Genomic DNA, 25,799 nt, shown 5'->3' on the forward strand with positions numbered 1-25,799 from the left:
GTGAAAGCTTTGCCTGGCTAGATCTCAGGCTGGAAATCACTAGTTTCCTTTATTTTATTTCCCCCTAATCCTTTATAACTTCCTCTAATGCCTTAGTCAAGTTTAAGACCATGAGCCTCCAGGGAGCAAAGTGAAGCCCATCTGTTCAGTCAGGCATTTGCCAGACCAAAGTAAAAGGTCAATCTGGCTTTTCCTATAACAGCATTGAGATGACCCCAAATACTTCCCAACGGTATCAGCCAAAAATAACTTTGAATTACCGTGAATTATGATTTCAAAGCAGAGATGTCAGGGATACCCTTTAAAACGGATAATGACTGGGCTATTGCTAGTGAGAAAAACAAAGAAAACCATAGGCATATGTCTCTTTGGAATGTGCTTGCTCTAAAGGCTGTATAAAAATAATCCTAATCATCTTGTTTGGGGAGGAAAATCAATCAAGAATGCCTTTTTTCAAAAATTTTATTTCTTTTATTATAAGACATATAGGTAAAAACTTGCATATTTTGAAAAAGATAGAAAAGGGTAATAAAATGGATATTTTTCTTATTAAGAAATATGTTCATAAATATGCCTTATCAAATGTTAAAATGGTTATTTTGCAAAATAATAATAAATAGAGCAGAGCTGTGACATACAAGGGTCAACCAAAGTACTGGAAGTTTTTATGCTACATGTTTTATAAAAATTCAGACTTCCGATTATACATTAAAAATTGACATTTTGCACTACAGGGTATCAATAATTCTGATTTTAAAAATATTTTTATGATGGCTCCATGAATTCAAAAATAATAAAACATAAAAGGTGCTTTGACTAAATAGAATCTGATTCAGATAATGTCCCCCTAAATAAGAAATTGTAAGATATAGTTTTTGAGCCTATAAGGGATACGTGTATCAGTTCCCAATTCTACATGTCTCGGTGCGCATTGAACAAAAATTGTTTGCCAAGCCTTTGTTTCCAGCAAGGTCCACATCATTTCTTTTCACAGTTTGATGGAGCAATAATAGTCACGATTCTGATGAGCCTAGTTCTACAATTCTAGCTCCATGGATCTTAGATTCGTAGAAAGTTTTCCCTCCTTTGAAGAAACTCATTGACAGCTTTCTTATATTTGTTTATGACCCATTGGCCTCAAAGTCACATATCAGAACACTGGGCAAAATTTTTAATGATGAAGAGTTCTTGTTCTAGGCATTCTTTGTAAGCTTTACTTCTCTACTATCCAAAAGAGAAGAAACACATGTGAACACCAAACACATCCTCTAAAGAGTCTTGGGTGTTCAAATAGCAAGGTCAGGCTTTTCCTGGAAATAAATACTGACTTTTTACAAAAATCTTTCATTTCCCATGCATCATGTTGCCCACAAGGCTAATATGCTAGCTCCCTGCTACAATGGGGGAAACCACATCTAACTTAAGTATTCAATCTAATATAGATTATTGGTCCCAATGGCCTTCAACAACAGCCATCAAAGGGACATCTGGGTGACCTTGGGTTCCTAGAGTACAGAGAGGTCATGGCATGATTTGGACTTGAGCTTGAAGGCCATATTCTTGTTGTTTTTGGCCACGATCTTGCCCCAGAAGCGCCTGGCTTTCCTGGGCATGCTCTCTTTCCTTTTCTGGTAGGCCAGTCGCCGCTCGTTCTTCTCCTTGCTGTCCCGCCGAAGGCGCACCTGTCGCACAATGCCCTCAAACAGCTCCTTCACGTTGTGCTGGACAGCCGCGGAGGTCTCAATGAACTTGCAGTCAAACACCACTGCACAGGCTCTCCCTTCTGGGAAGGAAAGAAAGAGGTCAGAGGGACTGCAGAGCACAGTCCCGCATAGCACACAGTCAAGCTGGATGGTTCTTCGAGGTAACACTAAGTCAGCTGTATATGCAGTGGATAGAGGATGCTGCTGCGGCACGGGCCCTCCCAGGGCGTGAATAGAAAATGTCTCACTGGAGGATCCCTGGAAGTAAGGGAGATGGGCTTTAGATCTGATCTCCCATAAATTCACTGTCTGAAGGTCCCATTTCATCAAATATAGTGATATTAGTTATAACAGTAAAAGCCATACCCTTAATTTACTGCAGACTTACAATGTGCCAAGAACAAGGCTAAGTTCTTTATAAACACTGTTTTCAATGTCCACAACAATCTTAGAAAATACGTTATTATCCCTGTCAAATACACGAAGAAACCGAGGGGAGTCTCCTCTGCAGGTGAAGTTCACACAGCCTGTAAGTGGCAGTGAAGCCAGGTCTGCTCAGTTCTCAAGCCCATACTCAACTCTTTCTCCTGACCCAGTTTCCAGAATTAGAAATAAGAATTCTGCTGCTTAGCTTTCCTCTCTTTTAAAATAACAATAAAAATAAAGCAATAATGAGATATCTTGGGAAAAAAATTGAGAATTTTACAAATGTGTAATACAGTTAAATTATACAAGCTTTTCTGGGACAGTCTCAATTTCAAGTATTTCATTGTGTTCGATGACCATGCATCAAGTTTTGGTTTGGAAAAAAAACGATTACTGTAGACAGTCGTGTCCTAGTAGGAAGACATTCCCAAACTAGTGTGTACATTGTCTTTATCAGGTGTCTTTCCTCCTGAGCAGGGCCTGGCAATGTAGTATTTTAGTTTTATAATTATACCAGGGATCAAATCTGAATTAGGCCAGTAAAATCTCAAGGGCTGTAAAAGCACTTGGGTGCCCACTCAGCAGATAGAGATTTTCCCTGAGCTAAGTATGAAGAAGAATATGTGACCCCATCAGACTGATGCCTCAAATGAAATTTCAGAAGCCAGGGATGGGGAGTAGGAGGTAGGACAGTGTTTCTCACAGGAACCACAGTCAGCCAGAGTAGAATTCCTTTTCCTCAATGAAACTCTTTCTCACAGTTCCCCTAAATCAGAGTTCCCTATCATCCTTGCATGAAGATGCTACTTTCATTTCCCTGTACTCTTGGGAATTCCAGGAAACTCCTTAAAAGTGGGAAGATTAGCATCCTGCAGGTAGACCAGATGGACAAGGGAGAACAACTAGTGTGGAAGAGACCCACTGGGACTGTGGGAGTCTGAGAAACACACCTAAAATTTCATATAGCATCATTGAGTTCCTAGATGCAGCCTCATGGAAGGAGGGAAGAACCCGTGTCTGAAGGAAAACACATGTGATCCAGCGATTGTTTCTACAGTACAGTATTGGCTCTGCTCCTCTTACCTGATACAGACACTTCCCGGCACCGCACTAAGTCACTTTTGTTGCCAACCAAAATTATGGGAATGTCCTCTGTCTGCCGGGCCCTGCGGAGCTGGATTCGCAGCTCAGATGCCTTCTCGAAGCTCGCTCGGTCTGTGATTGAGTAGACAATCAGGTATGCGTCCCCGACCTGCATGCAGTGGTCATGGAGCCATTCATTTTCCCCCTAACGAAACAATAAGATCTTCTGTGAGTTCAGTCAGGCCTGGGGAATGAAGCATCAGTTTGCAAAGAAACAATATGTGTATCCTAAAGTACCCTTGCTGATAGGAGAAAGGAAGAAAATCGCTTCCAACTCCCTAAAAGCATTGGCCTTCCATGCCTATAAGATGTCTGGTGGCTGTAAAGATTGCTAGCCTGTCCAGTGTTTATGCCAAAAAGTTTTTACTTTTCAATATCTTCTACAGCTTGATTTGATAAATTACACAACTACTCTGCCAAACAGCATTTCCAATTTCTATTTAATCTACCAAAAATGAGCCTTTTCTGACTTCCCAAAAACTCCCTTTTGCCTTTTCCAAGTGATGAGATTAAGAACACTTTTGTGGGACTAGGAGGGTTTTCAATAAACAGAAGTCTAGCACATAGGTTCTGAAGATTTTTAAAATCTTTAAAAAGCCAATGTTGAAGACTAGTATTCAGAATCTCAACTTCATATGAGATGGATGTATGTTATTTAAAATAACTGTCCATGCCTGTTTGTAGTTTCCCTAAAACAAACTTTTTGGGTGTGTTTTTTAATAGAACCAAAGGCAAGTCACTACAACTTGCTTGTTATTCAGAACTCATTTGTGAACAATCTGTTCCTTAGAACAGTCTCATTCTTCAGAAGTATGCTTTTAATCAAGAAAATGAGCCCACCTCATCTGGAACACCCACTATATAGGACAAGGTCACCCTTGCACCAAACAGCTTGTTGAAAGGAAAGCCCTGAAGGAATTTAGAGAGCTACAGGCTATGCATACCTTATTTTCCCACATATCCAGGAGTATAATCGTTGCACTTTCCCCATCAACCATCAGGGTTCGTTCATATGTATCTTCTAGAAAAGAAAGAACAAAGATATTGGAGTCAGGCGAATATGCAACACTTCTCCATAAGAGGGTCAGGTAGAAAATTGTGCTAGAACACAAACCTACTAAATATGCAATTAATTATGTAAGTATACAGATATTTTCAAAGGCAAATTACTATCTTTTGTCACCTTCAACAACATTCTACATATAATTCCTCCAGTCCTTATCCAGCAGAACGTCTCTCTCAAACATGTATCACTAAACCACATGGAGTAAAAGGCATTTGTTTGCATCATTCCTGGACCTTTTGTATGGGAAAATCCTTTATGAGGATAAACTTACTTAAGAGCTTTTGACTCAGATTCAATAGTTAATGCTGTGAGGAAACATTAACCACCCAGTGAAACTGTAAGCCGCATTTTCATAAGTCCATTGTACCTTTCAGTGGGTAGTTACTGAACACTCACTAGCAATTTCAGGAGCTTTGAGCTCAGAGACATTGCTCCTCTTTGGACAAGTGCAAGAAAGAATCTTGAGACTCTCCCTGTTTTGGCTGTAGTTTTCTTCCTTTTTTTAAAAAAAATGCTGTTCCCTAGGAATAAATGGGCTTGTTTTTCCATCTTGAGTATAACAGAAATGCAGCCTCCAGCTCTACTTGGTAATGGAAACTTTCCTCCCTGCACTTCAGCCCAGATCGTGTGTAGGTGAAGGGTGAACACAGTACAGTACAATGGGCCAAAGCAGTTCCAGCCTGGAAAATCCATGGGGGGCAGGCGTAGAAAGGGGTACAGTGGGATTTTTGCAAGTGGGATTTCCCTCATCCCAATACTATCGAGCCCATCCCCACTCTGTTTTCACAATGAGGTTTCCTGTTTTGAATTTCATCTTTTGAAAGTTATGACTTTCATGATGATTTATCATTTTTCTTCTGGTTCTTTTTGTCTAGAATCTTTTCCCCCAAATACCCACAAGTCCTGTTCCCTTACCTCCCTCTGGGGGAGGTGCTTCCTGGCCATCCATTTAAAATTGCAACACTTCTATCCCACGATATTCCTTCTCTGCTTTATGTTTCCCCATCTCACTTATTGCCACCTAACATACAACACATTTAACTTACTTATTCTATTATTTTCTGTCCCTCCTGCCCGTCTCGTAATGTTAGGACAAACATTTGCATCTGTGCTGTTTACTGTGTCCCCCAGCACATTGGTACATTGCTGGTGCACCATAAAGTTTGTGCAGTGAACGAATGATAAATATAGCACTGTGGCTGTGAAAATAAGCAAACCTGAATTCAAATCCAGGTGCCATCCCTTATGAACTCTGGGGGTCTACACAACTTAGGCTCTCTGAGCCTCAGTTTTCTTCATCTGTGCAATGGGACTGATAATAGTACTCACACCTTAGGGGTATGTGACAATTACCTATATTAAGCCTGGGCACAAAGTAGAAACTCAATCAGTGTTAGCCATTATCACTTCTTCGGGTGAAGGAAGCTGGTTCTTGCCATACTCAGCACTTCCTCCCTACAGATAAATCCTAGCTTAAGAGAGCTACGTTGGAACCAGGGCACTTCTTGTTTTACAATAGCGAGCGGTTTATGAAAAACACTGCTCCTGGTTTAATGCTTCATCATCTAAGAACTGGAATCAGGAGAGGTTTCCCTTCCTTAAAGAAGGAAAACTTGGACCAATAAGAAGAGTTAACCAGGGATGGCCCTTTCTGTGAGTTTCCCCACCTCCCACAGCATCATTCTTCTAATCAGTAAGTGTTTGCCCTTGGGGAATTAAAACTCTCTCTCGCCCATCGTGTGCCTGCTCACAATGCGCAGAAGGAATGAGATCACAGTGGGACTATTTGGATTACCGGGGCTAGAGCCTCACAACCTCAACATGCAAATTAGACAACCCAAGGGAGACTGTCAGAGCCTGGGCAGCACAGAGCAGGGATGGCCTGACTGCTGCTTCCCACCACAGGGTTCTTTTTTTTTTTTTTTTTTTTTTTGAGACGGAGTCTCGCTCTGTCACCCAGGCTGGAGTGCAGTGGCGCGATCTCGGCTCACTGCAAGCTCCGCCTCCTGGGTTCACGCCATTCTCCTGCCTCAGCCTCTCCAAGTAGCTGGGACTACAGGCGCCCGCCACCACGCCCGGCTAATTTTTTTGTATTTTTAGTAGACACGGGGTTTCACCGTGGTCTCGATCTCTTGACCTCGTGATCCGCCCGCCTCGGCCTCCCAAAGTGCTAGGATTACAAGCGTGAGCCACCGCGCCCGGCCCACCACAGGGTTCTTAGCTCTTCTCTAAAACCCCTCCCTGCACTCAGACAACTCCTTCAGTGATGGAGGAACTTTCTCAGCCCATCACTCAGGTATAGGCGACTCGCTTGAGTGCCCAGTCATTCAAATAGAAACATACTGTGTTCCAATCGCTGATGGTAAAGGAAAACCCAACTTTCTCCTGGCTTAAGAGATATCAGAACAAGTCTAGAGAAAAAGTGGACTAAGGATCACAGGCATGAAAGTAAAAACACGATGTTTTCCCATTCTAGAAGCTTCCTGACAGGATCATTCTGTCTGATCTCACCTTTGCCTGAAAATTACTGTGTTGGAGGTCTGGGAGGCTAAAACAATCCATCTCTTCCCTGCTCAGTACGTGTGCTCCCCACTTTACCCCCCACCCCAATACATGAGTTTAGATACAGCCTCTGGCTGTGTGCACCAGGACCCTTCCAGCACACATGGCATCCCGACTGAAGGCTCTCCCCTAACCAGGTGCAAGCCTGGGAGTAACCAGAGCTCCAGGTTTCTCTTCATCTAAGTTGCTCAGCTCATCTTTTATCCTTTTCAAGTGCTAATCAGGTGAGAAGGGAAGGAAAATACCAGACTCTAGGAGAGCTCTTTGAAATTTGCTTCCAGTAAAGGTGTGGAGAAAGGTTTGGATACTGATTAGCCTCTGGGGACACCCCTACTTCTCCAGTGCACTGGAAGAAAGCTGGGGTGTCTGTGCACACTCTATGTAGCAAGAGAACTAATGCTGATGGGGACAGACAGAGGTTCTATAAGGGGTGATGGTGGTCAGTAGCCACTTTCTCTAGACCAGTTTGTCTTTCCTCATTTGATCCCCCTGACAGACTCTCTCCTTGACCAAACTTTAGTCAGGCTCCTCTGAATCCTCTTCTCTACCCGGCCTCTCCCTGGGCTTCCGTGTCCATCCTGGCAGAATCCAGCTTTAGCAAGAATCCTGCTAAGTCAGTTTAGTGAGAATCCTCCACCTTCAATATCTGATCAAATTCCTCACCCACCACCTCCGATAGTCTAAGTCCTTGGCCTGACTTCAGCAAGAATCCCCCTAACCTTGATGTCTCCTCCTAGTAATTTTCCATCCTCTGACCCCCTCCCACCTGCTCCTTGGCCAAGTGCCCACTTGTTCTTCTTGTATTTGGAGTTGAGCCCCATCTCTCCCCACTATTGGGATGCCTACTGCAACGGTCCTGAATAAGGTCTTCCTTACCATGTTAATAATTTTTTCGTTAACACTCCTTGTGCTTGGAAGCGAGGCCCCTTCTGCCCAAGACTGGCTCAAGTGCTGTGTGTGAAACCCGCCCAGGTGTTCTCTCACTGCCAGAACTGACTCCTGCAGCACCTCTAAAGTTCTGAGACTCCAGCATCCCTCCCCCTGAAAACTTTCAACTGCTTCCAGCTTTCATAGTTCAGGGGATCCCAAGGAGCCTCGGAAGAATGCCTGCTCTACAAATACTGTCCTCTACTCTACTGGCCCCGGTCCCCTCTGCACAGCTCCACGGGCCCCAGCCAACGGTGACCAAAGTGGACAGGGGCCACAAGCAAGGAAACCACCACTTTTGAAAGATAAGCACATCAAAAGGAAATGGTAGCTTCAGAATCAGCTCTAACTAATGCTCATTTCATACTTACTATGTGCCAGGCACCATGCCCCATGCTCAACCTGTTATCTCCTTTAATCCTCGTAACACCCTATGAAGGAGGTATTACCCCAATTACACTAATGAGGCAGCTTGAGGAGGCTAAGTGGCTTGTCCAAGAGCACCCAGCCAAGTCAGTGTCAGAGCTGTGTCTAAACCCATTCATCAAACCCCAAGCCCAACGAGACTTCCGTACTTTGCTGTATATGTGTGGTGTGCCTTCCCACCTAGCTCAGGGCTTCCAAATCCTAGTTGTCCCTAGGGTCCAGCTCAGAGACCATCTCTTCCAGGAAGCATTTATTTCATTTTATATTTTATTTTATTTTATTTATTTTATTTTATTTTTGAGATGGAGTTTCACTTTTATTGCCCAGGCTGGAGTGCAATGGCGAGATCTCGACTCACTGCAACCTCCATCTCCCAGGTTCAAGCGACTCGCCTGCCTCAGCCTCCTGAGTAGCTGGGATTATAGGCACGTGCCACCACGCCCAGCTAATTTTTTGTATTTTTAGTAGAGATGGGGGTTTTACCATGTTGGCCAGGCTGGTCTTGAACTCCTGACCTCAGGTGATCCACCTGCCTTGGCCTCCCAAATTGTTGGGATACAGGCATGAGCCACCGTGCTCGGCCAACCATGAAGCTCTTAAATACACAGTCAGAGGTAATCTTTTCGCCTCTGAATTCCCACAGCACTCTCCTTACTCCACTTTCAAGACATTTATCACATCCTATCTCAATTTCTTCTTGGTGTATACATTATGCTCCATTGCATACTGTGAGCATCTCTGCAGAAGAAGCCCCATGACTCTTTGCGTGTCCCCAGAGTGCCTCGCCAAGCTCTGTGCTATACATTCAGTAACTTCTTAGGAATGAATGAATGAATGAATGGCATTCAGTGTATACAGAGAGTCATAAGATTACTGCAGTATAACTGTAACAATATCCATCTTTATTAGGAGAAATCATTATGAGAATATTATGTCGATTTTTTTCTTATAGTGAATGCTGATTTTTAAAAAAAAGAAATGTAGGGGTGTGCCTTAGAAAACCTTCCTCTTGGGAAACAAAGCCAACTAGTGATTCCAGAAGGTCCTACAGATTCTCTGTGTAAGAAGCTAGGGAAAGGATTCCCTTTCTCTCTTGTGATTGAACCCAAATCCTGCGTCTTTTCATGGCCCCCTGCGGCCCCAGGATCAGCCATATGCCTGATGCCCGATGTGCTGTCATATTGGGCATCTCTCTCTGTCTCTCAACAAAGAAGTTTCCAAAATATCTGGGAAGCCTACCTTTCCAAATTCCAGGTATGAGTCAGTCTTCTTAGCATGTTACGCCTATGGGAATATTACCCTCTGGATACATACAACTCCATTCTAATGGACAAACATTTTTGAAAGTCTACTATCCACTAACTTTTTTCAATTCTTCCCTCTTAAAAACAAAAAACAACTCGCAGTCCATCTCTTCCTATGTCAATGCCCAAAGCACTGTATTGTTACTGCTTAAAGTATTAGTTAATGTGACCCTGCTCTGCAACATAGCAACTGACACTTAGCTCATTACTAGGGGGCATGGTATACCTCATCCATCGCCTTGTATCCCAGAGCTTAGGACAGAGCCAGGTGTGTGGCTCATGCCCAATGTGCTGTCATACTTAGTATTTCGAAGCTAAATCCTGAGGCTGCAGGGGGCCATGAAAAGACACAGGTTTTGGGTTCAATCACAGCTAGATTTGAATCCTGGTCATACCATGTACTAGTTTTTTCACCCTGGGAAAGTCACTTGACTTTGTAAGCCTCCATTTCTTCACCTGTAAAATAGGTATATTAATGCCAGATTGATTCAAGTATTATCAAAAACATGTGTGGGAAGTACTTAACACAGTGCCTGGCACACAGCAAGTCCCCCAGAAATGGTAAAATGAACTGAAGTAAGATTATAAAATCCCGAATTCTAAGTCCACCTTCCTTATTGGGTGATTCTGGATAAGGCTTTTGATCTCCCTGAGACAGTTTACTCATGAGTACCAGAACTTTGTGAAGACCAAAATAAACAGCCGCAAATATAAGGCACCTAACAAAGTGCCTCTCCCGTTGCAAACATTCACTCTAAATGTTAGCCCCTTCCTCCCGTTTCTCTTTCCTAGCAAGTCACCTGGCAGCCTTTACAAAGAAAGAGGGAATCAATTGCACAACACTGGCCCTATTTCTCCCTTTACTCTTGTGAGATTCCAGGAGCGAGGAGAGAAATCGATGTTACATCAATGAGTCATCATTTATAGCCCAGTTCCTGAGCTGCCTCATGAAGCAGTGAACTCCTTGACACTGAGACAGTCAAGAAGAATAAAACCTCCAGATGAGATGGGCTGTGGGTAGTGAGGAATAACATTAATATGCATCAATGCAGGGGAGAACTGAGTCATCGCTAAGACACCTCCCTACTCTGTGATTCAGTTGTGAGTCGCGACAGAACACAGACCATGTGACTTGGGGAAACACTGAGTAGTGCTTCCTTTATTTCTGTAGCTGCAAATAGGGACATATAACTACCCTGGTTGCATATGCTCAGACTGAAGCCGTGGCTGAAAGACACTTTATGGATGGCATTGGCTATCAGGATCCTCATATTACTTAGCAGAACATAGGGCTGTGCTTTACCCCTGGCTGAAGAATACATGCATTTTGAGATAATGTCACCTCAAAACAGTTTTGGAAATAGGCCAGGCTCCAATCAATAAATAGATGAAATTGTACAGGGAAAATTGTCTTGAAAACTGTCAGACTCTATACAAAGTTTCACTGTTATACTTCACATTTTAAAAAATTATTATACTATTTCAAATACAGATTTTGAACTATTTTACACCCACAAAAGTTTCTAACATTGGTGGAAGCAAACTGATCGAGCCATCCTAACAGCTTTTCCAACTGGCTTGTTTTAGGTATAACCATGGAAAAAGGCTGTGTCTATACTGAGTTCCGGGAAGAATGTTGAAGTCAGAGTCAGCAGAAGTCAGGGGGGGCGCTGACCCTCTGGCTCTGCCCTCTCTAATCAGCCTTCCCCAACCCATTTAGAATTGGAATCTGAAGAATTCCCTTTCTGTCCCAGGTTCAACAGATTTTGGTCCTGTCTACAAGCATTTTCATTTTCTTGCCCCGAGAGCCTGTGTTTGGGCTTTTCTGGAGACTCAGCTCCCCCATCAATTGTCCAAAATGCCTAACTTCAGCTCCCAACTCTGCAGGTAAATAAATCACCCACCCTCGCTCTTTCTTCCTGGGCTACCCCGATGGAAAGAAGCCCACTGGGGCTGGAACACCTACCTCCCAGCACCTCGCAGTCGCTGTCCATGCTGTCATGCACACCTGCAAAGATGTTGGCCAGAGTGGACTTGCCCACCCCCTGCTCCCCTATGAGCACCACTCGGTAGTAGGTGTTCCCTGACTCGGAGGAGATGACTGAGTCTGTGGAGTCAGAGGACCAGCTTCGGCGGCAGTGGTCCTCAGGGGTAGCAGAATGGCGGTTGCGGTGGCTGTACTGGTGGGGCTCTTTCTGGACCATCAGATGCCTGCCATCGGCTGGGATGCTCCAGCGCTGCTGCTGCGGCTGCATGCCCACAGTGCCCTGGCGCATGGTGACATTATTCAGAGTCATGGCTGGGTCCTGGGGAGCAAAGCAGCCAAGATGGCAGCATTAGTAAGCATGAGTGAGAGCTCCACTCAAATACATGGTCAGTCATCAGCAATATTTTATTAGATGAGATGAGAAGCAAGTATCCCTAACATAAAGAACACCAATTAAACAGTCCCCAGACCCCAACAAGACAGGCTTTCAACTGGACACACACACATACACACACACTGCCCACACTGTCAGTAACCAGCTCCTCAGGCAGACTGTCATTTGCATGGAAATAAAAAATACTGTTAACATTACCCACTGCCCATGGGCTTCCCCCTTCCTCAAAGCAGACTTGGATGAAAGAAGAGCTGCACTCAGAGCTGGCACAGAGGCAGCTGGAAAGAACCAGCAGCCTCCAGAGATGGCTTGAAAAGCAACAAGTTAATGTTGCTGGGGACCAGCTGGTCAGGTTAGCTGCTCTTGTCTAAACTTGGCTCTTAATTGCACCAGTGTCCAGCAGGTTTTGTGCCTCAGTGGGAAACACGTGGCAATGACATCACCCTCCCCTCCCCTGCCCACCGCAACCCTGGCTGGACTGGACAGGCACTTATTGGAACTTCCATGTTTAGTAAAGTTGCCTTGATGCTCTCCAGCTGCCTGGAGAGCATCCACCTGCCATTATTGGGGGTAGGGGGAAAATTTTCTGTTTAAAGTTTATGCCTCAGCTGTGCCCTCTTACCCACAGATACCACTTTTAAAACATCCCGGCTCCAAACCTATACACCCTGGCAGAGAAATGACCTGCTCATGTTCAGACCTATGAAATTTGCAGAGAAAGTGCCTCATTCTTAACAAACCACATCCACTCTCAAGAGTTCTTTAATTCAACTCAGATTCCTTTTTTGAGACAGGGTCTTGCTCTGTCACCCAGGCTGGAGTGCAGTGGCATGATCATAGCTCACTGTAGGTAGCCTCCAACTCCCAGGCTCAAGTGATCCTCCACTTCAGCCTCCCAAGTAGCTGGGACTACAGACCTGCACTACCACGTCCACTAGTTTTTTTAGTTTTTTTTATTTTTATTTTTATTTTTTGGTAGAGACGGTGGTCTCGCTATGTTGCCCAGGCTGGTCTCGAACTCCTGGGGTCAAGTGATCCTCCTGCCTCAGCTTCCCAAAGTGCTGAGATCTCAGGCCTGAGCCACCATTCTCAGACCCCTTTCCTGAAGCAGATCAGAAGGCTGAAGACTCCCCTAAACGATACTCAACAACTTCTCTACAACTTTCCCTTTGCAGACTACCTCCCCTAGCCGGGAGCTCTGTTTTTCCGGCTACTGGCGACAAAGTATAAGTACTTACATTGCAATCAGCAAGATGCACAAACACTCCTCTCCCACCCTCACCCCCACACTCCGTACCCCAACATCTCGCCACTAACCAGGACGACCAGCCGGTTTTTTAGTCTCAAAAGCAGCACCTCAGTTGGTAGACTTACATTCAAACAACAAATACATAAAGCATCATTAAGGGCTGCCCTCTCTGACCACTCGATCTGTAGGAGGAGACCCTTCTACCGAATTGAACTAAGGAATCTGCTGATGAGAAGCGACATCCTTTGCACTTGAAGCTCTGACCCCTACCAGAAAATCCCAGTGCTGAGCGCACGTTCCAGGGGTTCTTTTCTCAACTTCGAAAGTTCTGCGGGCTGGGAAACTCCCACTCTCTCCCTTCTCCGTCCCGGGCCGCCCCCCTTACTTGGCTCGGCCGGATCGGCGTCGGGGCGTCAGCGTATCGCGTGGGTCCGCGCTGGGATACCCGGGCCAACGAGAGGGGAGTGCTGCGCCGTGCCCGTCTTCCGTGCCCACCGCCTGCAGCCGCCGCGGCCGGGCGGTTTATAACCAGCCCAGCCGACCCGCCGCGGGGCTTTTCCGTGACGTCAGCGCCCCCGCCGGGAGGGGGCGGCTCTGCAGCAAACTCGGAGTTGCAGCCACTTGGCTAAATCAGTTACTCGCAGTCATGTGACCCCTTCTCTCCATTTAAAAAATAATGACAGTTCAATCCTGGGCCTCCTTTATTTTGTTTTATTTTCTTTTTACCAGATGAACACAGGAAAATGGAAAAATACACTAAGTGACACTTAATCGTCCTTGCCAGCAAAGCACTTGCGAGCTGTTGGGATAAAGGATGGAGGGAGAGGCAGGTTTGAGTTGAGAGCTCAGTTTTGCCAAGAAAACAGGGATCAACCTGGAATGCGCAGAGACTTTAGCCTCCAGGATGAGACTGCAGCCACCTTGAATGGCCAAGGCTTGTTTTAACCACATCTTCTGCAAGGAAGACAGCCTTGTCACCTTCTCTCTGGATAGGGGGAAGCAGATGGAGCCCCACAAGGCTTTGTTTCCCTTCTCTGGCAAGGACCCAGAGAGAAGGGGCCAGAAAGAGGTGAGGAAAGAGGACAAGACCTTGAAAAGGGCAGTTTGGGAAAACAATTTAATTGAGGATCCAAGCAGATTGTGCTAAATATTGCTGGCCCTCCTGCTCTGGGCCAGAATGCTGAGGCTCCTCAATCAGGGAATTTAATCAGCATCCCAATCAGCAGCATCTCTGTACCAGGCTCCCTGACAAGGCTACACCTTGGGCATGAGCCAATACAGCCTGGCCATGGGGAAGAGCACTAAGCCCAAGTCCCCTGTAAGAGACTCCTGTGAACAAAGGGCACAGGATAATAACTACTACTACCATTTACTAAGTACCTCCAAGGACCTCTGCATAGTAGATACTGTTAGGCCTCCTGGGACCTTAATCCTTACTACACTTCTGCAAGGTGGCTCTATTGCTACCCTCATTGTATGGAGGAGGAAGATAACATAGGGCCAGAGAACTTGCCCAAGGTCACACCGCTGGTATAAGTGGCAGGGTCAGGACTCAAAGCCTGGTTTTCCTGAGTCTCTGCACTGCACCACCAAGTGAAGGATTTCAATGACCTCTTTCTGGGGACATGGGTATTTCCCAGACACTGTGTTTAGATATGATGCTGGCCTCTCCAACATATCCGCTTTTTCAGCCAGCTTCATCTCTGGGTTGACTGGTGGCTCCGGGAAGCAGCCAAAGTCACCAGCATCTATTGAAGCAGCTGGACTCTGCTGTGATTAGAGTCGATTCACAGTTATCCTGCAGGCATTTATCTGCTTTGAGAATTAGCTACATGACCAGCTGCTGAGACCTGCCAGGTCCCAAGCTAGCAAAGGTGGAATCCACAGAGTAATGAAAACTTAGAATTCCTTTAGTCTCAGGTGTTGTGGCCCCAATCTCCTACTTATCTTATACATAAGAAACCTGAGACCCAGAGAGGAGATGACCACTTAGGACATGACAGAGCTGGAACTACAACCTGGGGATCATAATTCTCTGGATGCCCTTTGCTTCTGTCAAGTTTTTCTTCTGGGTTTAGCTGACAGGAAGTGGCTACAGATGTGGGGGAAGGAAAAGGGGAGGAGATGGGGGGAGGGGGCAATCATCTCCAAGAATATATCACTGACTCCATTCTAAAACACATGTAATTGATGAATAATCTGTGTTTCAAAATGATCCATGCTTTTTCCATACTGACACTCCTACTCTGTCAACTGGTCTCAACAGAAACATCATAGGAGTAAAAACTAAGAAGAAATCAGTTTATAAGCATATGATATAGCTCCTCAGTTCTACTTTTGCCCATTGATAAGAATCTAATACTTCACATTTATAAGAACCTAATGCTGGCCAGGCGCGGTGACTCACGCCTATAATCCTAGCACTTTGGGAGGCTGAGGCGGGTGGATCACGAGGTCAGGAGTTCGAGACCAACCTGGCCAACATAGTGAAACCCTGTCTCTACTAAAAATACAAAAAAATAGGCCGGGCGCGGTGGCTCACGCTTGTAATCCCAGCACTTTGGGAGGCCGAGGTGGGCGGATCACGAGGTCAGGAGATCGAGACCACGGTGAAACCCTGTCTCTACTAAAAATACAAAAAATTAGCCGGGCGTGGTGGCGGGCGCCTGTAGTCCCAGCTACTCGGAGAGGCTGAGGCAGGAGAATGGCATGAACCCAGGAGGCGGAGCTTGCAGTGAGCCGAGATTGCGCCACTGCACTCCAGCCTGGGTGACAGAGCGAGACTCTGTCTCAAAAAAAAAAAAAAAAAAAAATAGCCGGGCGTGGTGGTGGACGCCTTTAATCCCAGCTACTCAGGAGGCTGAGGCAGGAGAATTGCTTGAACCTGGGAGGCAGAGGTTGCAGTGAGCCGAGATCGTGCCATTGCACTCCAGCCTGGGTGACACAGCAAGACTCCATCTCAAAAAACAAACTAACTAACTAACTAACTAATTCTATACATAGGCAATATCTACTATGAACTATTTGTCATTGGTATATGTGAAACATACAAAAGAAAATGAACTCCAGGGACTGGGGAATGGGAAGGGGGCACACAGCAATGTTGTGTTTGGATAATAGAACGATTTTTAAATTTTTAAAATTGTCTGTCTCACAAGAAGCCACGTGAACACAAACAAGAACGCTACTTAAGAAGAGTCTTGACTAAATGACAGTTAAGTTCGAGTAATTATTTAGAGAAAAATCATAGTTATACTTCCCAAAAAGCACATCTGAGTGCCAAATCTCATCTAGCCAAGTCCCAGATCCCTCGACCAGGATTCCAGCTCACTGGGATCATCTTGAGGGTGTGGAGCTGGAGAGAAAAGGTAGAATCAGGGCATTTGGGTAAGTGGCAAGTTTTGAAGAGGAAAAATTGGCAGAATGTTGTTTCTTGTTCTATGAATTATTCTCTCCATATTCTTTCTGCCAGCATTTGAAGGCTTCCTCAGTTTCTAGCTACGATGAGTAGCTCAAGAGTATAGCAGAGAGGCAGAATTCAAAGCAACAAAAATAACTCACGTTTACCAACCAAAATACATGCCTATCTCAGCTAATCCGCATCACCCCTGCAGTTACCCATATTCTATGGGGAAAGGTGCTGAGGAATGAGGTTAAATAACCAGCCCAAGGTCACAGGGTGGTTAGGTGGCAGATCTGCACTCTCCGGGGCCACAGTCTTAACTGCTGTTCTATTTAGAGTAGGGGATATACATCAGTCCTCGTTCCCATACTAGCCCCACCTTTGCCTACCACCTTCCTAAAACCCTCAAAGGGGAAGTTTTTGTCTGATTGGCCAAAGCCCATGACCTTCACTGGGCCACCTGTTCCTAGTGGGCCAAGTTGCTCTACTTAAAGGCATGAGCCATCCTCTCCTCTCTCTTTTCTCCACATCCCTGCCCTAGGGCAGAAGGTGAACTTGGGGTCTGTTCGGGGACTCTGCCCACTACTCTGCTACTGTCACTGTCACTTAGCATGTAGACTTGAGCAACCAGGTTTCAACCCATGAATTCAACCCATGATTTCAAATGGGATGAGAAAGGAAAGAAAGATGTAGGGAAAGAATAGAACCTTTGACCAGGGTTGTAAATAAGGACATCTGGGACTTGCACAGACATTAAGATAATATTACTTTGAATACCATGTCTTGAAAACTCTAAGAGAGGAGAGATGATGGGTAGGCTCAGGATCTGTACATGCCTGGGTCCATTATACTATTCTAAAAGCTGCAATTCTATTCTAAAAGCAACAGAATCATCTATACTATAGACTTACTACAACCAAGGTCATGCTTGCCCAAGCCATCAAGTAAATGCTACTCAGTGGGAAAGCGGACGCCATGCAAACGTTCTCCCTTTCCCAACTAGAAGGTAGATTATAGACTGAACATTGAGTAAGTGATAAATTAAATGGGTTTTTTCCTATTATTTTTTAAATGTTTCTTTTTTTCTTTCTTTCTTTCCTTTTTTTTTTTTTTGTATGTTTTTTGAGAGATGGAATCTTGCTATGTTGCTATGTTGCCCAGGCTGGCCTCACTACTCCCAGGCTCAAGTGATCCTCCAGCTTCATCCTCCTGAGTTACTGGGACTATAGCTGCTGGGCTCTGTTTTGCATTTTAATGCCTTTAGGCAAAGCATGCTGGCCAGTTTCCCACAATCCTTACTAATCCTTAATATATTCTCCTCCAAGCAGTTTCTCTCATTTATACTATCTATCTGGCCCCTAAAGGCATTTGACTTTGGGATCTTTGCCTGGGCTGAAAGAAATGGTAGGGGATTTAACATCAGAAAAGGAGGTTCAAATCCAGGCCTTTCCTCTTATGCATGTGATGCTGGGGCTGTCACCAAGCCCCAGAGGCCTTGGCTTCTGCTGTTCTGAGGACTAAAGAGCTACAGAATGTGGAAGTGCTTGTTAACCACGGAGCACTATGTCAATGAGAGTGATTATGATTATGACGCAGGAGCCAAGGATTGAAGCTCAGCCACCTGCCCTCGGTTTTGCTGCCTCTTAAGGCTCCAGCTAAATTAATCCAGCAGAATTCAAGACACATGGGGTGGAGGGAGGATGGGCGAGAAATGTGCTCATATTAGATGTTACTAGGAAAATATCATTAGCAAGGAGGTTGTTGTAAACAAGAGGATGGGGGCCAAATACCCAGCACACATCATAGGTCTCCACCAGCCACAGAAACATTCAGGGGAGGAGCTGGGTGGGAGGCAATTTGCAAAGTGTCTGAGCACAAAAAGAACCACCCACCCACTTTGGGAAGTCTAAAGAAGGAAAGAATTACTATATGGAAAATCATTTCTTTAGAGAAGGGGGATAAAAAAGGCTTCAATTGCAAAATCAAGAGAGCCCTGATTACAAGAAAATAAAGACAGAAAAAAAGATGGCTAAGAATAACCTGTCAGTATCCAGAGGCCTGCGAGATCCAGATGGACAGCCCCTCCAGCTGCATCCTCCTCAGACCAGCCCCCAGCTTCTCATCAGACTCCTGCTGAGCAGATTGAATTTTCCATTGAAAAATTTCTTAGCTATCACCTCTCTTTCCCTCCATTGGCCCAGCCTGCTGCAGGCCTGGAGAGCACCAGTGGCAGAGGTAGCTAGCGCCCTTCCTTCTAAAAGCTTGCAGAGTAAGTGCAGAATGTATCTCATTAGGCCGGGAGGAGCCTCCTAAAGAAAGCGAATGTTTTCTTCCTAGGGTCCCTCCATCCATCCACATTCACTCGTTAAACAACAGATAACTACTGAGAATCTACTTTATGTAAAGACCTGTTCTAAGGGTTAAGAATATGATCCTTACATTCACAGAACTTCTACTCTGGTAGGAGAAATAATAAATAAAGAAATAAAGTATCACCATGTTCAGTCATTCATGCATTCATTCTTTCTCTGAGCATGCTACCCTTTAGCCTCCATTTTGTCATCTGCAAATAGGGAATGATAATACTGAAAGGAAATAGGGAATGATAATACTGAAAGGAAGTATAAAGTAGGGATTAAGGGCACACCCATTCAGAGTTCTGACAACGCCCAGGTCAGTGAGAATGTAAAGAATGGAAGCTCTCATGCCCAGCAGGTGGGAGTGTAAGTTCGTAAGGCCACTTTGGAAATCAACCATCAACACCTAAGATGTGCATATCCTTTGAGATCCAGCAATTCCACTTCTAAATGTGCATCTTATATGTTACATAAAAAACAAATACAAGGATGCTCATGAAAGCACTCTTTGCAATAGCAACAATCAGAAACCAACTAATGGCCATCAATGAATAAATGCATTGTGGTATATTTACACAATGAAATAGTATACAGCACTGAAAATGGATGAAGTAGATCTACTTGTATCAACAGAAGTAAATGTTGAGACCATATGGTAACTTGAAGAAGCAAATTGCAGGATATCATCAGGGTAATACTTTATATAATTTTTAAATACCACACTAGTATTTTACAGTTAAATACACAGCTAGTAAAAGGATAGAAATGAGGATGAGAAAAATAGACATCAACTTCAGAATAGAATTATCTCAAGTGAAGGAGGGGAATGACAATTAGATGGACAGAAGACTTCTCAAAAACGACCAAGAAGCCAGGAAATACTTGCATAATAAGAAGAAAGTGCTCAGTGAAAATAATTGTTAATGTGGAATTTTATGCCCAACTAAACTGTAGTTCAACAATGTGAGCTAAACAGGTCGGGTGCAGTGGCTCACACCTATAATTCCAGCACTTTGGGAGGCCAAGGCAGGCAGATCACTTGAGGTCAAGAGTTCAAAACCAGCCTGGTCAACATGGCGAAACTCTATCTCTACAAAAAAAATACAAAAATTAGCCAGACATGGAGGCAGTCACCTGTAATCCCAGCTACTCGGGAGGCTGGGGCAGAAGAATTGCTTTGCAGAGGTTACAGTGAGCTGAGATCACGCCACTGCACTCCAGCCTGGGTGACAGAGAGAGACTCTGTCTCAAATAAATAAATAAAAATAAAACTCCAGTGTGAGCCTAACAAATATTTATTGAGTACTTGTTATTACTAAGCAATATCCTAAGCTGCAGAGACACAGAAGTATACAAGTCTAGGTTTCTGTCCTCCAGGAGCTTAAAGTCTGATGTTCCTTTCCCCAGAAAGTATCAAATCGATGAGATATCTAAGAACTACATAAAAGCTTTAGCCCAATGCATATTTGGTTTCCCAACCAACACAACCTTTTTTCTAGAGTTCCCTCCCTCAGCAGCAGAATGATTAATGAGACTATTTTGACCCAAGGAGTTAAAAACAAGACTAATGCAAAGTCCTTGATTTAGCCAATTATAATGACATGGGGATTCTTCAATGATAAATTTAGAAAGGCCAAAGGAAGAAACAGCTGGGTTGAAGACATGGGCAGTTAATACCTTTCATACATGGTTATAAGTATTCCCATTTGCCTGCTTTGTTTGCTTAATCTCACCATCTTCCTGATTTCCAGGTCTTTATTGAAGCAGGTGGATGGTTTCTCCAACACTTAAAAGGCAGCAAGACTCTTTAGCTTTGGTAGGATGCAAGTAGCTCACCCCTGCAATGAACATCATCCAGAATGTTTTAAAAAATAAAAATGAATGAAGCCCTTAATTGATGAAAAGTTATATGTCTAAGTTTCTGTTATTTTGTAAAGATTCCTTCATACTCCATTTAAAATCTTTGAGTAACAAACTGTTATCCTGTGTTCTCTACATAAGCAAAGTATCATTTTTAACCCAGAATAGTGCATTTACTGGAGTTGGTGAAGTTAATAGATGAAATAATGATTATAGTGGCTAGCATGTGTGCCAGGCACTGATGTGCATTATCTAACTTAATCCTCACAGCAAGTCTATGAAGCAAGTACTATTATTATTCTCCTCTTACAGATGCGGAGACTGAGATCAGGTAACATAGCTAGGAACTGGCAGACTTCATCTAACTCGTTTTTGTTTGTTTGTTTTTTTGAGACAGGTTCTCACTCTGTCACCCACACTGGAGTGCAGTGGTGCAGTCATGGCTCACCGCAGCCTCAGACTCCCCAGCCTTAAGTGATCCTCCCATCTTAGCTTCCTAAGTAGCTGGGACTACAGGCATGCAGCACCACATCCAGCTAATTTTTTTGTATTTTGCAATACATGGTTTCACCATGTTGCTCAGGCTGGTCTCAAACTCCTAGACTCAAGAAATCTGCCCACCTTGGCCTCCCAAAATGCTGGGATTACAGGCATGAGCCACGATGCCTGGCTACCATCTAACCCTTATCTACCACTCTGGTCCATGCAGTGGGACTCTCCTCAGCTCTGAAGTGCAGCCACCAGCACTGGGTAGTGGTAAGTAAGTGAAAAAAATTGGACAATGTCATATTAGTACAGAGGTGGCTGTATGCATGTGTAGGTCAGCCTCCTTCACATGACTGGGAGCTGCTGGAAGGCAGGACTATTCCTGTCCATCTCTGTATCCCAGCTCCTAGGAGCAAATCTGGCACAGAGAGGGAACTCAGTATGTGTCCATTGAAAAACTGAATAAATGAACAACATGCACCATCACCTTATCTGGTCAGTTATTTAAAAGCCCCGAATTTCATCATTGCACAGTAACTCTTCAGATGGACAGGCCTTCATCCCAGGCAGTGGAGCTGAGTGATTCAACAATCATGTGCTCAGCTCTCACGATGTGCCAAGGTACAACAAGGCCCCACATTGGAGAGGATCAGGGCCCAGAAGGAAAGAAAGATGTGCACACATAGGGTGTCATCGGATGCAGAATGTGGTGAGATGCAATGCTAGAGGTAACACAACGAATGAGATGAGGGCACAGACCACAGGGTCTCCTCCCTTGTGAGAGAGCCTCCCCGCCCCTCAGTATGCCTGCCTGGGCCCATGCAGCACACTCTTGTAATTGCAATCTCCTCTCCCTTGGGAAGAGCAACATTGGGAACCATCTCCGCTGGTCCCCTCCTCAGGTCCTTCTCCTTCCATGGAGAAGGAGTGATCTTCCTGATTGGCGAGATCAGGGAAGAGACTGAGCATGTGCAATCAGGTCTCCTTACTTGTTCACTAGAGCAAGGCTGCCTGCAGGATGGGGCATTACTTTTCCTTTTCCTCTTCCTTCAAGTGGCACAAGGCTTGCAGTTGCTCTCTGTATGAACAATATGGCAATCCTAGTAGACGGCCCTCCAACAGCTTTCCCTCTCAGAGGATGGATCACAATTGGTCTAAATCGGTCAAGGTAAGCTCATCTCCTATGTCAGGGATTGATCTAAATATGGGCACTTGATCTCGTTGTGGTCAATAAGATGCAAAAGAATGAAAGCTCCTGAGAAAGAATTTCCTCATAAATAAAAAGAAATCCCTCCTTTGTCAACCCACCTCTTCCTGTCTCCCAAATCTATGGTCTGAGAACCTTTGAGGTTTATCACTCCTTTAAACCTCAACTTACACGGAGGTGGGGATCATATCTGATATATTTACCACTGCACAGTCAGTATCTAGCGTAGTGCCTGGCTCATAGGTGGCATTTAATAATTATATTGACTGGTTGAATACAGAATGTGATTACTTCCAGCTAGAGTGATTGAGAAGGCTTGATAGAGTGATATTAAGATGAGCCTTTAAGTGTAATAATACTCATAACATTAATGAGAATAATAAGAAACTGAAATGTGGAAACTTTGATTAACTTGCCCAAGGTCCCACAGCTAGAAAATGGTAAAGCTAAAGATTTGAACCCCAACTTCTGATTCCACAGAACATGGACTTAATCCAGTAGGCCACTGGGAACCATAAATTCAACAATTCAACTCAACAAACATGTAAAATACCTATTATATGGCAGGCTCTAGGAATACAAATAAATGACAGTCCCTGTACCAGATGGTCAGGAAGAAAACCAAGTAATTAACAATATTAATAGCTGCCCATTATAGAGTCAGGTATTTTGTCAACCGATTTACATGTATCATGTCATTTAATATTTTCAACAATCCTATGTGGTCATTATTAACACTATCCTCATTTTGCAAATTAGGGAACCGAGGCAGAGATATTAAGTAACTTATCCAGGATCACACAGCCCAGTGACAGAACTGTGACTTGTATCCAAGCAATTGTACTTCAGAGTAGCAGCCATTATATACCCAAAACCATCATTGTAAAGTGACATGACAGACCCTATCACAGAAGTGTGTAATGATGGAGGCAGCAAAGGAGTTGGGGTGATAAACTGTGCTCGAGTGGACCAGAGAAAACTTTACAAAATAATATTCAGCCATCCACATGTTTTGAAGTACGGAGAGAAATTGGCAGAGGAGTTTCTTCATGTGTGTATGTGTTGTTGGGGGAGGGCGTGTGTATTTGTGTGTGCACATGTGGAGGGAGGGCGTGTGTATTTGTGTGTGCACATGTGGGGAGAGGGCGTATGTATTTGTGTGTGCACATGTGAGGGGAGGGTGTGTGTATTTGTGTGTGCACATGTCAGGGGAGGGCGTGTGTATTTGTGTGTTCCATGCATGTGCACACACCAACATGTGGACAGGATATGCATATGCAAAAATAACATCTGGAAAGAAAGGCTATCTGAGATGGCTGGAGAACAATGTAGCTGTGGGGAAAATGCAAGATAAGATAGAGCCAGAAAGGTAGTCATGGGTCCTCAAAAAAATTCTGAGCTGTCAAAGAAAAGGCCAATGCTCTGTTTACTCCTCTGCCAGAAACTCAAAGTTCCAGCAGGAGCTCAGATGACAGGAGGTAAGGAGAAACCTATCAAGGTCCAGAAGCAAACAAAGAGAAGCCAGCTCCTCAGCCTTGATGTCTGAATGGGTGCAGAAGCCATGACATGCGGGTACACATCCAAGGGCCAGGAGGTACCCACAGTTTCTATAAGGGAGCAGCTCCAAAAACTGGAGCTAAGAGGCTCACACGAGGCCGGCTGGCTGCGCCCCACCCCTCCAAAGGGAACCTGAGATCTGCCAGGACCAGCCAGAGCACCTGAGAGAGAGGTGCCCGTGCACAGCGCCACCTGCTGGCTCAGGGAGGCGTTTCCTGCTCAAACACCCACTTTCTATTCACCTCTTCCACTTTCTCCTCCCACACCACTTCTCTCCTCTCCACTTCTTTGTCCTGGATCTATGTGATTTTTCTGAGCATCCAATACACAGCAAATACAGTTTGTGCTCAGCCAAGGGATTGCCATCTATACTCAATGTGAAACATCACGGTTGGATGGGGAACAGATGTTTCCGTCCATTAAAATTTACATGAAAACTATAAACGTTCCTCTGACAAATGAAATAAGTAGAAACCTCTGAGAAACTGTAAAGTCATCACCCTTGGGAAATTCAGCAGGAGTGATGCGTGACCCAGTGGCAACAGTGCTTGCCATTTTTCTTTCTAAATTAAAACACAATCTGGGTAGAGAAAAGCAAGCCCCTTGCAAATGACACATAGAACCAATATCCTTGGCTATGTTTCTCACATTAGGGAGTTCTCCCTTGGGTTAAGAAACTGCATAGCAAAAATACCATCATCATAATTATTACCCTAAAGAATTTTATTAGGCATCCATCCATTTGTATGCTTAGATTACATAATTTAGTATGTGGTTTGGTGTCAGGTTTTACGTTGTTTTTTGCACCTTCAAATTGCCAATGAGAAAAACTACGTATTCAGTCTTTCGCTGCATGAATTTTGAAGAGCCCATTAGGTATTGGGCCAGATGCTAGGCTGTCTCTGGGATGCACAAATTAAAACAACACAATCCTTGCCCTTAATAAAATTATAATCACTGAACCCACATTCAGTACTGAAATGTCTGTTCACCTCAAAGACCAAGCCCTGTCATCACACATGGACAAGATCATAGTGAGACTTCAGCTGGGGAAAGAGGAACCACTGAGCCTGAGAAAAAGGGTATGCAGTTCTCCCAATCCTAATGTACCAAAAGTGCTCCTGCCCTCCAAGGACACAAAGATGTGTATAAAGCAAAGGGTAACCAGAAGAGAAAACAGCAGAAGTATTCTCAAATAGCAATTGGTATTTGGTGCTTAAAAATCTAACTCCATTAGTTCCTTTATCCATTATTATGGGATGATTTCGTTAGTATGTCAGATTCTCCAAGTACATTTGTTTGTTAGTCCTTTCTAGATTGCGAGAAACTGAGACATTCTCAGCTGTAGACTTACTGTAAGAGAAGCAAGAAACTATGTTGACTGCTGCCCTGCTGAGTTTCATAGAAAACACAAATTTCATACAGATTGCCACACAACTTCTACTTTCTCATTGAGAATCTTCATTGCAAAAATTGGAAACTGTCTCAAGTCACTTTTTTTTTTTTTTTTTTTTGAGACAGGGTCTTACTCTGTCGCCTAGGCTGGAGTGTAATGGCACCATCACAGTTCAGTTCACTGCAGCCTCGACCTCCCGAGCTCAGGTGATCCTCCCATTTCATTCTCCTGAGTAGCTGGGACCACAGGCACACCACCACCCCCAGCTAAGTTTTGGATTTTTTTGTAGAGATGAGGTTTCGCCTGTTGCCCAGGCTGGTCTCAAACTCCTGGGCTCAAGCAATCC

The 25,799-nt window shown here is 44.4% G+C and overlaps 1 protein-coding gene across 5 annotated transcripts in view; it reads right to left on the minus strand.

Annotated features, from left to right (window-relative positions):
* Nucleotides 1-448: 448 nt before the first annotated feature.
* GEM (GTP binding protein overexpressed in skeletal muscle) overlaps nt 449-25,799 on the minus strand; it is a 55,548-nt gene continuing 30,197 nt past the window's right edge. For 2 of the 5 annotated variants that reach the window (XM_058444544.1, XM_058444543.1), the window contains 4 exons: nt 11,524-11,863; nt 4,217-4,293; nt 3,213-3,417; nt 486-1,783 (listed from right to left, as the gene is read on the minus strand). In XM_058444544.1, the coding sequence (XP_058300527.1) occupies nt 1,506-1,783; nt 3,213-3,417; nt 4,217-4,293; nt 11,524-11,854 (891 nt within the window). In that variant the 5' untranslated portion in view covers nt 11,855-11,863 and the 3' untranslated portion in view covers nt 486-1,505. Of the gene's footprint in view, nt 1,784-3,212; nt 3,418-4,216; nt 4,294-11,523; nt 11,864-13,457; nt 13,691-20,680; nt 20,706-25,799 lie in introns of those variants that run through there. The other 3 variants (XM_032760057.2, XM_032760055.2, XM_058444545.1) reach the window with 3 other exon arrangements.

The sequence above is a fragment of the Hylobates moloch genome, unplaced genomic scaffold, assembly GCF_009828535.3.
Source record: "Hylobates moloch isolate HMO894 unplaced genomic scaffold, HMol_V3 SCAFFOLD_9, whole genome shotgun sequence".
In the NCBI taxonomy this organism is placed as follows: Eukaryota; Metazoa; Chordata; class Mammalia; order Primates; family Hylobatidae; genus Hylobates; species Hylobates moloch.